This window comes from Primulina huaijiensis, chromosome 15 (genome assembly GCF_012295235.1).
Source record: "Primulina huaijiensis isolate GDHJ02 chromosome 15, ASM1229523v2, whole genome shotgun sequence".
In the NCBI taxonomy this organism is placed as follows: Eukaryota; Viridiplantae; Streptophyta; class Magnoliopsida; order Lamiales; family Gesneriaceae; genus Primulina; species Primulina huaijiensis.
The window spans coordinates 15704811-15717393 of record NC_133320.1 but is presented as its reverse complement, the minus strand read 5'-3'; the positions used below and the strand labels follow the sequence as shown (position 1 = coordinate 15717393).

Here is a 12583-nt window from a genome sequence, read left to right as displayed (position 1 = left end):
CCTTGGGAAGGGATGCAATGGCCAGGCCAAAATCAGGAAAATTTTCCTTATCCTGGGGTAAGAGTCCAGCTCCCTCAAATTGTTCCCGGCACTTGTCAAAACCGGTCTTGAAAAGAGGGTAAGCCTTATCTACCACGGCCTTATTGAACTCAGGAGATTGAAGGAAGGAAGCTTGCCATTTATCCTTATTATGCTCCGCCAGAGACAAAGCATTCTCGGCCCTCTCTGCTCGGGATTGTTGAACTTCTATCTGCTCAGATAGAGAATGGTTTCTCGACTCCGAGACAGCCAAGGCACCTCGCAGATTCTCCTCCCGAATGGTAGCTTCATCGAGGTCCTCCCGAGACTTGTCCAATGCCGTGTGAGCCGACTCCAAGGAAGCTTTCAGGATGGCGATCTCCTCTTCGTGAAGGCTTTTAGCCCGAGCAAGCTCTCCGTGCAATTGATCTTGGATTTCTTGAGCAGCCCGGGTTTGATGACCTTTCTTGGTAGCCACCGCTGCCACTTCCTCAAAGGCCGAGATCATCATTTGGGCAGCCTGTACAAAGCAAGTAAGTAAAAGAAAGGATAAATGAAGGAAAGAAGAATAAAGAAAAGACTTACAGATAGGAATCGGTTAGATCCTTCAAGGAACCGAGCACCAGGCCCAAAATTCTTCAAAAAGGCATCTTCCTCAGGAGTGAGCATAAGCTTTAAGCGCCGAATACCAGTTGAAGAAGCTCCCTCCAGGAAGATGTTGGGCCAGGTGGGTTGATCGGTCAGAAGAGGCTCTTGGGGAGACTCCTCTGTAGGGTGACGCTGGGGAGGAGTGGTTGACGAGCTCTGCCCTCCTTCCCAGTTAGATTCACCCAGAATCCGCTCCGGGCTTGTGACAGCCTTTCGCTTCCTCCGGGTGAGGGGAATGTGGTCTTCAGAGTCTTCCCGGGATAAATCCCGGATCACCTCTTCTTGCTGGGCTTGCACCCGGGTCAACTCAGCTCGCCGCGCTGCTTCCGCCTCAACCTGTTTCTTCTCACGGGCAGCCTTCCGGGCTGCCAATTTCTTCTCCTTGGCAACCTTTTCCTCTTCCCATTTCTGGAGAAAAGCCTCTTGCATTTTGGAGGAATCTGTGCAATAAGAGGGAGGATTAGTAGAGATTATAAAAGATGGATGAATAACAAACTAAGAAGACAGGAATTAGAAAGTTACCGGGTTGAGGGTCCGAGCCAGCCACCTCGTCAATCGCCCGATCTATTGGGTCTTCAGCCCGGACGCTCAACCCATAAGTGATCAAGTGCTCCTGGGAAATAAGGGAGGAGGAAGAGAATTTTTGACCCTCCACCAAGTCTTGGCTTCGGGTGTAAAATTCCTCGAATTTGTAAGCTCGAGGAAGGGCAGGCTGGGGAGGAAGAAAGGGAAGAAACCCTGTTAGACAGGAGAGAGAGGATGGGAGTTGTATAAAAAAATATCTTCCTTTCCATCCTTTCTGGGAAGAAGGAATGTCATCAAGGAACCGGGCGTTGAACCGGGCAGAAAGGGAAAAGGCATTATCACCTAGCCTACAGGTAAAGTAGTAATGAAGAATAAGGGGGTTAATAACAAGGTTATACATACGAAAAAGGACAAAGGCCGAAGCCATAATCCGAAAAGAGTTGGGATGAAATTGATTGACAGGAACCCCAAAGAATTTGGCGACCTCAATGTAAAAAGAGGGGATGGGGAAGCGAAGACCATTCTTGATTTGGTCCCGGAAAAAAGTAGTATACCCAGGAGGAGGGCTATCTGCCCGATCAGAGGGGCCGGGTATAATAATAGCAAAAGAGGAGGGAATAGCTCCTAGGGTGCGGAGTTCCTCGTCCGCCCCCGAACGCAAAGTGCTGCTCATTGAGGAGAACCAAGGAACTCCCGGGGCCTCAGAAGAAGGGCGGTCAGAAACCCGAGTTTTTCCCTTACCTTTGCCCTTTCCTGGGGCTCGGGAAGTGCCCGAGGAGGAAGGTTTTGAAGAGGAAGGTTTGGTTAGAAGGGTTTTTTGTTTTTTAGAAGGTTGAGTTATAGAACGGCGAGGGGGAGAAGGAGGGGAGTCAGAGCGCAGTGCGGTGGATTCATCGCTAGGAGAGCCCCGCACATTAGCCCCAGAGGTAGAGGAAGTAGAATTAGACATATTGCGAAGGAGAAACTTACGAGTATTCGGAGAAGGATGGTCGAGGATTGTTGAAGCTAGGTGATTTCGCGCGGAGGAGCTTCAGGAAGAAAATTCGCAAGGGCTTCGCCGGAGTTTTAAATTTGAAAGTGTTTTTTCGAAAACAGGAGGCCTAATATATATAGGCAGTGGAAGCGAATCTGAACCGCTGATCCAGAACAGAACAAACGGACCAGATTAACCTCGAAAATTGAGCGGCACGATTGGTCGGGACATTTGAAAAGACGGGGGCATAAATCGAGGCGTCATGATCATTTATACACTCGAAATACATACAGATTCTGACAGCTTGGCAGTAGGGCATACGTCATTGTAACACCATATCAATTACCCGGGTGATGTGAAAGCTCGGCATTTCATTTTAAACCCGGGTTGTGTGAGAACCCGGCAGTATGAGAACTCGGCATTTCATTTTAAGCCCGGGTGGGGGAAGAGCCCGGCAATTTATGATAGGCTCAGAAAACATTAGTTCCTGGCATTTCGGCTTTACGCGTTAGTTACATACTACTCGGCTTACAGAATTCATTAGCAGAAGAATAGGAAGATGAAGAATTACATCTACTAAAATTTTATTGAGGAAATAATCTATGCCACGTTACAGCAGCTAGTTCAGAATCTACAGAATCCTGCCACTCAACTATCCAATTATTCAATTCATGGATTCTTAAACTAGTGAAGGATTTGGCAGAGGAAATCTTCTTTAGCTGATGCCACTCCTTCCATAGCATTGCATGCAGGAGAACTTCGTCAGTTGCTAGCTCTGTAACGAGGTTGACATCAAATTGTTGTTTGTATCTTCTCGCTACTGCCCTCTGGGAACGAGTAAGTGCCAAACCATGTTGAAAGGAATTCTGGAGCTCTTGAATCTTGAACCATGAAGACATAACCTTTACCGAGATATATTCTTCAATAGTTTTCTTCAAGTCTTCCAGATAAGGAAGCATCTCATCTGTGACAATGGCATGCGTACTGCTACAAGCGGTAGACTCACTCGAACTCGGCATATTGGATTATTGTTCTTATTTCACTTTCATCTTCTTATTTATAGACAGGTGATATTTAATGTTGAAGAAGGTGGACAGCCGTGTGCTAGCTTAAACGTTTTTTATTTATGAAGAAAGATGGGGCTACAGGTATCAATGTATCGGAATTAACAAATTCTTGGAACGTGGAATGATATGAATGCGAAGCGTGTGTCATAATAACGTCTCTTGGAATACTCGAGAAGAGTAACCGACAGAGCACCGTACTCAGAGCCCGGGAGGCTAGAGTCCCGGGCATTTCAAGAAAAGCCCGGGAGATGTTAAGGTTTAGCATTGTGATTTTATCAATTAACCTTGTTCCACTCGCGGTATATATGCATCAACCGATAAACTTAAAAGATTACAGCAAAATAACGACAGAGACAGGCTTCAATTAGTATTCTATTCAACCATAGACATTAGCGCGTACTACATCATCGTATTCTTCCTCTACAGCGATTATCCATATTTTCACCCAAGCAGATAAAGGTCCGGTGGAAGTCTTCAGGAAGCTGTCTGAATCAGCAATACGCTTAAGGATCTTTATTTCTTTCCGAAGCATTAATTGGTAGATACGACCATCTGTAAAGACGTCTACCCACTCAGCTATATGCAAGTGCTCTCGCACTCTCCTCAGTTTAGCAACCAGGCTAGGAGTGATAGCTTCTCCAGAATCATAAAGAAGTTTCAGCCCCTGAAGCTCTTCCCAGTAGTCAATAATTGCGTGAAACACTTCATCTTCCATAGTAGATTTTCGAATCTCTAGAGCGGATTCCTTTAAGGCTTCGGTCATACTCGGAGTTTTCGAACTACTTGCACCAGCCATTGTGTTTCCTGGATGACAGTTTGTTAGTGCGATTGAAAAATGGGTGAGTGGCTATGTATAGGAGGAAGGGACTAATCACAGCCGTTGATCTGTAAATGCACGAACGACTAAGATGGGCCAAGAGTTGAAAAGACGTGTACGGTTATCAAGGCGTCAGACTTATCCACTTCTCGAAATGCGAAACGTCTTTTAAGCGGGAATTTATGCTATGACACGTGTCATCGTGGTAGTATCGACAGGGCCCAAGAATGTTAAACAATAAGTTATTATGAATCCAGGGGACAGAAGGTCTCAGCATTTCATCTCATCTATGGGATATTTGAAGACTTCAATTTGGTGCACTGTTCATTATCTTGGACTGATCGGGACAGCGAGTCAAGCTCTAGCCCGACTATTTTAGGGATGGGTGGTGATACCCCCATAAGGATCCGGGTCGTTGCCATAAGGATCCGGGTCGATTGACGACCCGGACACTATCAAGAGCCCGAGCACTACATGTTTCCCAAGAATTCTTCGAACAGCCCGGTCTCCCGCGCAATAATCGCCCGAGCTCTCATATAAGTACCCGGGTAATCAATTGCCCGAGCCACCTCGAGAATTGAACCATACTCAAGTATGATTGATACAGGACGTCTAATCTGTCAGAACAACTTGGGTTTGGAGTGTCCTAAAAGTCATCAGAAGATAGGGTATGGGCAGCCGACCTACCATACTTAGTAGGTAGCACTGGAATCAAGGTACCTACCTCATCTTCTACTATAAATAGCAGGTATAAATGTCATTTACCGATTCTGAAATCTTTGAACTCTCAAGCATTACACATATTTTCTCCCAAATATTGCTTGTGTTCATCTTCAACCTGCTGACTTAAGCATCGGAGTGGCCACGCCGGATACCCCTCCGGCGCCCATTCACGAGTTTCTTTCATTGTTTGCAGGTGCTATTGAAGCCATTACCTTCACTCAAATTCCCTAAAAACTATAAATTATTGATTTGACCTGTTGGAGCTCCTTACCCGGCTCATCCATTTCAACAAAGTCACATCAATTATTTATTTTTATTATTTAAAATTCTCATATGATAATTTCTATTCTATTCTTTAAAATACCATACATGGTCAATTAATCAATATATATTATGTGTGCCAAGATATCGTTCTATGGATGGAATAATGACGACGAAAAAGCTTAGCTGCTACGGCACAGTGTGGAGTGCTTGAAACGTTAAACCATCGGAAAATAATTCTGAATAATAATTTGCACGAGATTTGATCTCATTATCGTCATATTCAACGCGGAGAAAGTATAAATCCGAAGATCCCATCATCGAACTCACATCCAGTACTCAGTATACTTTTTAGACAAATCAATATCAATCAAGATGAACAGCTCAAGCACAGGAGTACTATCTCTTCTTCTGATGATCCTTCTCACTTGTTATTGCACGGAGGCTAGATTTCAAGGATGCAAGCCAAGCGGCAGAATCGAAGGGAGAACTCCACCTCCAGGACAATGTAACCCGGAGAATGACTCCGATTGCTGTAAAAAAGGAAAGTTCTACACGACTTACCAGTGTTCGCCTCCCGTGTCCGGAAGCACGAAAGCCATTCTGACTCTCAATACTTTCCAGAAAGGTGGAGATGGTGGGGGACCGTCGGAATGCGACAACAATTACCACTCTGATGACACGCCAGTGGTGGCTTTGTCGACCGGATGGTACAGTGGAGGAAGCAGATGCCTCAACAACGTAAAGATAAGCGCTAATGGCAGAACCGTGACAGCGATGGTGGTTGATGAGTGCGATTCTACCATGGGGTGTGACGAGGATCACGATTATCAGCCTCCGTGTCCGAATAACATCGTCGATGCATCGAAAGCTGTTTGGAAAGCCTTGGGAATTCCTGAAGATAATTGGGGCGAGCTGGATATCACATGGTCTGATGCCTAGACTACGTGCTTGTTGGTCTTAATTCTCAGCTTCAACTTCTCGTGTTAATTTGTATGTTTTGATATGTGTTTTTCTTCATTTGTTGACGTTGTCAGAAAGCGGTGTTGGAGTATTGGAGATACAAGTCAATTATATATGAATGTACAGATAATGCAAATATTTACCAGAGCTTACGAAATGCTATAAATTCTGTATAAGTTACGTATATTTTTTCTTTGATTTTAAGCTTGTGGCTAGTAGACGTTAATAGTTAACTAGTATCCATCCCTCCCTAAATTATAAGAAAATTTGATGAATTAAATGACAATAATTTTCCAATGAATTGATAGGTTTTGGAGATTTCTGAAATGAAATTGTAAGGTCCAGGAATTTAATTCGCGTAACCTAAGTGCATGCAATCTAGTATTTTTATTTTTAATTATATGTTTAATTATTTATATGCAATTTATGCATAATTCATGCATGATAGGATTTAATTCCTGGAATTTTAAAAGGTCATGTATTAGGGTTTCTAAGTGCATTTCACGGTCGATTGAGGAACGAAGACCGAAGAATTGTCAGAAAAATTATTTTAATTATATGATTAATTTTTATAAATTATTATGAGGTGTTTTTAAGCGTATTTTCCAAAAAATGAGATTTTTCTGGGTATTTTTATAACTGTAACGCCCCAGATTCGACGACTGTCCTCACTGTACCAAGACGAGTCTTTTCAACGTGCTTATGTCCTCACTCACACGCACCCTGGGAAACTTCTCAGGAGGTCACCCATCCCAGAATTGCCCCAAGTCAAGCACGCTTAACTTTAGAGTTCTTACGTGATGAGCTACCGAAAAGAAGATGCACCTTCGTGGTAACTGTAACGCCCCAGATTCGACGACTGTCCTCACTGTTGCTTGTGTCCTCACTCACACGCACCCTAAGAAACTTCCCAGGAGGTCACCCATCCCAGAATTGCCCCAAGTCAAGCACGTTTAACTTTGAAGTTCTTATGTGATGAGCTACCGAAAAGAAGATGCACCTTCATGGTATGAGTAGTACATATCAAATCTTTTAAGCCCTCTTCAACGGTACAGTCCATTACATTGAACAGTCTCGGAATCCCTCTCCTTCCGATGTAAGATCGGTTCATTCATGTTCCCTCCGCCTAGAAGCCTGCCAGGAGCCGCTCATTGTCCGTGCAACCTCATGACACCGGCGATCACCCCCCGCCCTCTTCGGCCCCGGGCCTTACATGCCCACTAGCTTCCACTTGGTTCGTCCCCGAACCCACACCGTACTAGGAGAGGTCGGCTCTGATACCAACTGTAACGCCCGAGATTCGACGACTGTCCTCACTGTTCCAAGACGAGTCTTTCCAGCGTGCTTATGTCCTCACTCACACGCACCCTAAGAAACTTCCCAGGAGGTCACCCATCCCAGAATTGCCCCAAGTCAAGCACGTTTAACTTTGAAGTTCTTATGTGATGAGCTACCGAAAAAAAGATGCGCCTTCATGGTATGAGTAGTACATATCAAATCTTTTAAGCCCTCTTCAACTGTACAGTCCATTACATTGAACAGTCTCGGAATCCCTCTCATTCCCGTGTGGGATCGGTTCATTCATGTTCCCTCCACCTAGAAGCCTGCCAGGAGCCGCTCATTGTCCGTGCAACCTCATGGCACCGGCGATCACCCCCCGCCCTCTTCGGCCCCGGGCCTTACATGAACTGAAACGTCTCCTATTTTTAGAAGTGCGGAAATAAAATTTATTTTTTTAAAACTCGCAATTACAAAATGACATTTAAAATAATCGTATTTATTTGCCAATAAAAGTAGTGCAGTTTAAAAATAAATAACGTCATCCAAAATCAACGTAAACGTAAACGTGTAAAAATCGTAAAATCATCAACATATAAAAATGCGTAACTCCTCTCAAAACACATGAATCAATATGCGGTAAAATAATGGTCCTCGGGTCGTATCACCGCACATGCCGCATGCCTACTCAGTCTTCGGCACTTCTGGTTCCCTGATCAAAATGCTCACCTGCATCACACACGCCTAGTGAGTCTAAAGACTCAACACACTTGTACCAGTAATAGCAAGTACACATATACGTAGCACATAACAGTGAAAAATAGCATAATAAACATACATTTCATGAGCTTAAAAACATGAACATGAACGTGTCGTGTAAAATCGTAACGTGTCAAAACATGTCTCATCATGTCATCATATCGTATGCGTAATCGTGACCTGTCAAAACATGGTAATAGCATGTATCATCGTATCAGCATATACGTGTTAAAATCTTAATTTGAATTCCGTTCATTAGCTGTGACTTTCGTATCATCATGTCATCATGTCAGTCGATGGATCCATCTACGTGTAACCGCGGTACCCGGCGGCGAGGATCATCAGCGACAGCATTACCCGCCCACTGAGTCTTAGCCTTACATGTCATCGTGTCATCGTGTTAGTCACAACTAAATCACTTCCTTCAAAACGTGTCACATATTCATTACTTAAATAAAAGCATGTATATACGTAATTTTTCCTTTGAACCAAGCATGCACCATAATTATCATAACTGCGTAAAAATCGTAAACATGATGTATAAACATTTAAATAACATAAATTTGTGCTCAGGGCGCTGCCAGGATCAAATTTTCATCCCGGGTGCAAAATTATCGTTTCAACCCTGGACCTCTAAAATTGACCCGAAGCTTACCAAACTCCTTATAATGTCCCAAAATATTTTTATAAGTATTCCTAGGCGTAAACTCGAGCCCAAATCAGAACTTAACCGATTCGTTTTAAAACTTGGACCGAGGTCCCAGTTTTAACCCGAACCAACTCGAAACTCTACTAATTTCTTCCCTACTTTCTACTATATCTTAAACATATTAAAATGTTCCTAAAACCATGACATTTGCCCCCTAACACACGGCTAATCATTTCCAGAAATTTACTAACTCTCGGTCCTATCCCATTTGCCCACCTCGTGCACTTCCCTTACCCAAAACTCACGCCTATACCATCAAACCGACGCAACAATCACGAGCCCACACACTAGGGACTTAGTTCAGAACCTAAGGTACCTAACCGACTCAAACTTCCGCTCCCATGCACGCCCCTACACCACCAGCTTACCCGCTAGAAGTCCATCACCTAACCCGTGTTCCCTTGCATCCAATTCACATGTGCTGCTCCAAGGATCGAACCAGCAGTGCTAGGGTCCTCCACGGACGTGGATCAGGCCCACCAGAAGTAGATCCACCGCTTGGCTCACCATAGCATCGATGGTTCTCCCCCTTACCCTCAATACCAGCAAACCCGAACCCCACCACGATTCCATCCCCTCGCCTCTACCGCTCACAGCAACAACGACCAGTGTTGCTTTCAGAACAACACCTCGACATCTTAACAATCTCTTAACAACCCTAGGCCGCAGCCCCCTTGCACAAAATCAGAGAGGAACGTGAGTAACCTTTAAAAAAATGCATGACATGGAATGAAAACCAAAGAAATCCTTCATGTTCATGGACAGATCGCATAAATTCAGGCATCATACACACACATCAGATATATATACGTGAATGATGCAGCAAGGTGATACAAAGCGTGCCTTAGGTAGTTGATGAACGAAACAAGACGGAGGGGACACCAGGGAAACTTTTCTTTGCAAGAATGATGAAGAAATCCACCCTTTCAGCTGCTGGGGGTGAAGCCGAGGGGAGGGGTTCTGAAAACGATGGTGTCGGCTGGTGGAACTATTAGGTTTAGGTTAATACATACTTAATAGGCCTAAGTCTAATCAAGGATTTAATTAGTATATATAATACATTAAAACACAAACCCTATACCATAACTACACGCCTCCAAGTCTGAAAAAGTACCCCATCACACGGCACACACCATCTACAATATTTGAAGAAGAAAATCGAGAAAGCCAAGGAGAATTCAAAGCCAAGGTCTTGTCCCGTTCTTTGTCATCGTCAACGATTAATCGTGCGTTAAAAACGCAAAGGTACGCATACTTCTTTCCTTCAAAACATCATCACACCATAGTATATTTTTATGCATGAAAATATTGGAAAACAAGTGACACTTTTGTTCAAGTTCGGTTTTAACATATGACAAGATATTTTAAAATATTTATATATATGTATATTTTTAATTATGGAGATTAAGGAGAAAAAAAATTTTCTAGTACTTTTTAAGAAAACGAATAAGCAGACGTTTCAGTTGGTATCAGAGCAAAGGTCCTGTGAAGAGTTGTGCCACCATCAGCGTCGGAAAGATTAATCGTCAAGCCTCAATTTGTAAGTTTTACATGCTTTATATGATTTGATACGATGTTATGAGCATATTGACATGAATAATATGTTTACGTTACATTTTTACTAGCTTTTTGAGTATTTATGCTTTGCATGCGTAAATTGCTAAAAATGAAGTAGGATATGTCACATGATTAGAAAACTTAGATTTAAATGCATGTTGGTTATGTTAAAATTTGGAAAACATTCAGATAAAATGCCTACTAGACGTGCCCATGTTAATGAGAATCAAGCCGAGAACAACGTGAATCATCAAGGGAATGCACCACCACCACCTCCTCCGGGGGATGCGGCTACTCGTGCTTTAGAGGGGATGACTCGTCTCTTTGAGCAACTGTTACAACAACAACAGTTACAGCAACAGTAGATGCAGCAGGCACCGAGGCCACAACATGAAATATATGATCATTTCCGGAGGCTAGCGCCGAAGGAATTTTCTGGCACTACCGATCCTTTTTCTGCGGAGGGTTGGATTCGTTCACTCGAGGTACACTTTCGCTATCTGGATATGGGAGATGCTGACCATGTGAGGTATACTACTTATCTTTTTATTGATAACGCTTCTTTATGGTGGGAAGGAGCCAAACAGGGTGTTAACCTTGACACACTTACTTGAGCTCAATTCAAAACTATATTCTACGAGAAATATTTTACTGCTGATGTTAGAAGCCGATTAAAGAGGGAATTTATGACTCTCCGTCAGGGAGACGCTACTGTTGCTGAATTTGTGAAGAAATTCGATAGGGGTTGTCACTTTGTATCCTTTATTGCCAGGGATGCCGAAGAAAAGCTTAGACATTTCATGGATGGTCTACGACCTACCATACGGAATAATGTTATGATGATGCGTCCTTCGGATTATGCCACTGCAGCCATTTATGCATTCCAGTCTGAGCAATCCTTGAAGGACATCGAGTTTGAGTTACAGCGCAAGAGGCAGCAACATCAGAACAACAATCAACCAAATAAGAAGCCATATAAGGGTCCTCCTAGACCTCAAGGGCCTCAAAAGCCCCAAGGTCAAGTCAAGAAGCAAGCACCGTCAAAGCCACCACATGCAGCACCAAAGACGGAAGGACAACCATGCAAGAAGTGCAATCGACTACACTATGGACCATGTGTGTAGGGTACTTCTAGGTGTTTCATATGCAAGGAAGAAGGACACAAAACAGCGGACTGCCCAAAGAAGAATGCACCTACTATGGGACGAGCATACGTTATGAATGCCGAGGAAGCCGAAGAGGAGGCAGACACTACGCTCATCACGGGTAACCTAGTCAGTTAACATTTTTATATTTCTTTTATATGCATGAAATGTTAAATTGGTTATCAGAATTGAATTGGGAACAAGATCTAACCTAGTGGAATTTATGTTGCATGTTCTACCCTAATTGGATTTAAGTTACGAATATAGAAAACCCTAGAACGATATTTAATTTGGTGCCTTAATTTATGTAAAGGATGAAATAATTCCAAATAAAAAGCTTGGGGCCAAAAATAAAAGGGAATCATAATTAAGGGATCTTTTGAGGGTTCCGAATTTATAAGGGGTCAAATGGGCAATTTCAAAATTTAGGGGACCTAAGTGCAATAATTCGCAAGATAAGGGATCTAAGTGCAATTTCTGAATTCTTAAAGGATCAAAATGTAATTCTCGAAACATTAGGGGCTAAAATCAAAATTTTCGAAATAAAACAAGGGTTAAATTGAAAATAATCAAAAAAGAAAAAAAAAGGAGAATGCGAGTTTCGAAAAAAATTTAAGGACTAAAATGAAATTTTTCAAGAAATGCTTAAGTTCAATATGAAATCTTCACCTAGCCTTTGGGAAATTAATGATAGTAAATCCTTAAGCTTCAACACGAAAAGATTTAAAAGACGTTTTCACCGCAGGGAGGATTATCATTCAAGGAGTAGCTACCTATGCTTTGCTAGATTCCGGAGCTACACATTCATTCATATCTGAAACCTTCATCAAAAGACTAAATATTACCCCTCAAGATATGGGTTTGGGTTTCAAAGTTTCTATTCCTTCCGGTGATCAAATGCTCACATCTAGAATTGTCAAAGATCTGGAGCTTCATTTGTGCAAAGATGTGGTTAGGGCAGATCTTATTGTGCTTCATATGCCCGAATTTGATATCATACTTGGGATGGATTGGTTATCAGTGAATAGAGCTTCGATTGATTTTAGTTAGCGATCTGTGTCTATTCGACCACCTAGTGGCAAATCTTTTGTTTTTGAGATGGCAAGAAACAAGCAAATGTCGCACATCATCTCTTGTCTA

The 12583-nt window shown here is 42.8% G+C and overlaps 1 protein-coding gene across 1 annotated transcript; it reads left to right on the top strand.

Annotated features, from left to right (window-relative positions):
- The first annotated feature begins 5330 nt into the window (after nucleotides 1-5330).
- Nucleotides 5331-6088, top strand: LOC140960533 (putative ripening-related protein 1). Its single transcript, XM_073418835.1, has one exon. The coding sequence runs from the start codon at nucleotides 5408-5410 to the stop codon at nucleotides 5972-5974; it is 567 nt and encodes a 188-aa protein (XP_073274936.1). The 5' UTR covers nucleotides 5331-5407; the 3' UTR covers nucleotides 5975-6088.
- The last annotated feature ends 6495 nt before the right edge of the window (nucleotides 6089-12583 follow it).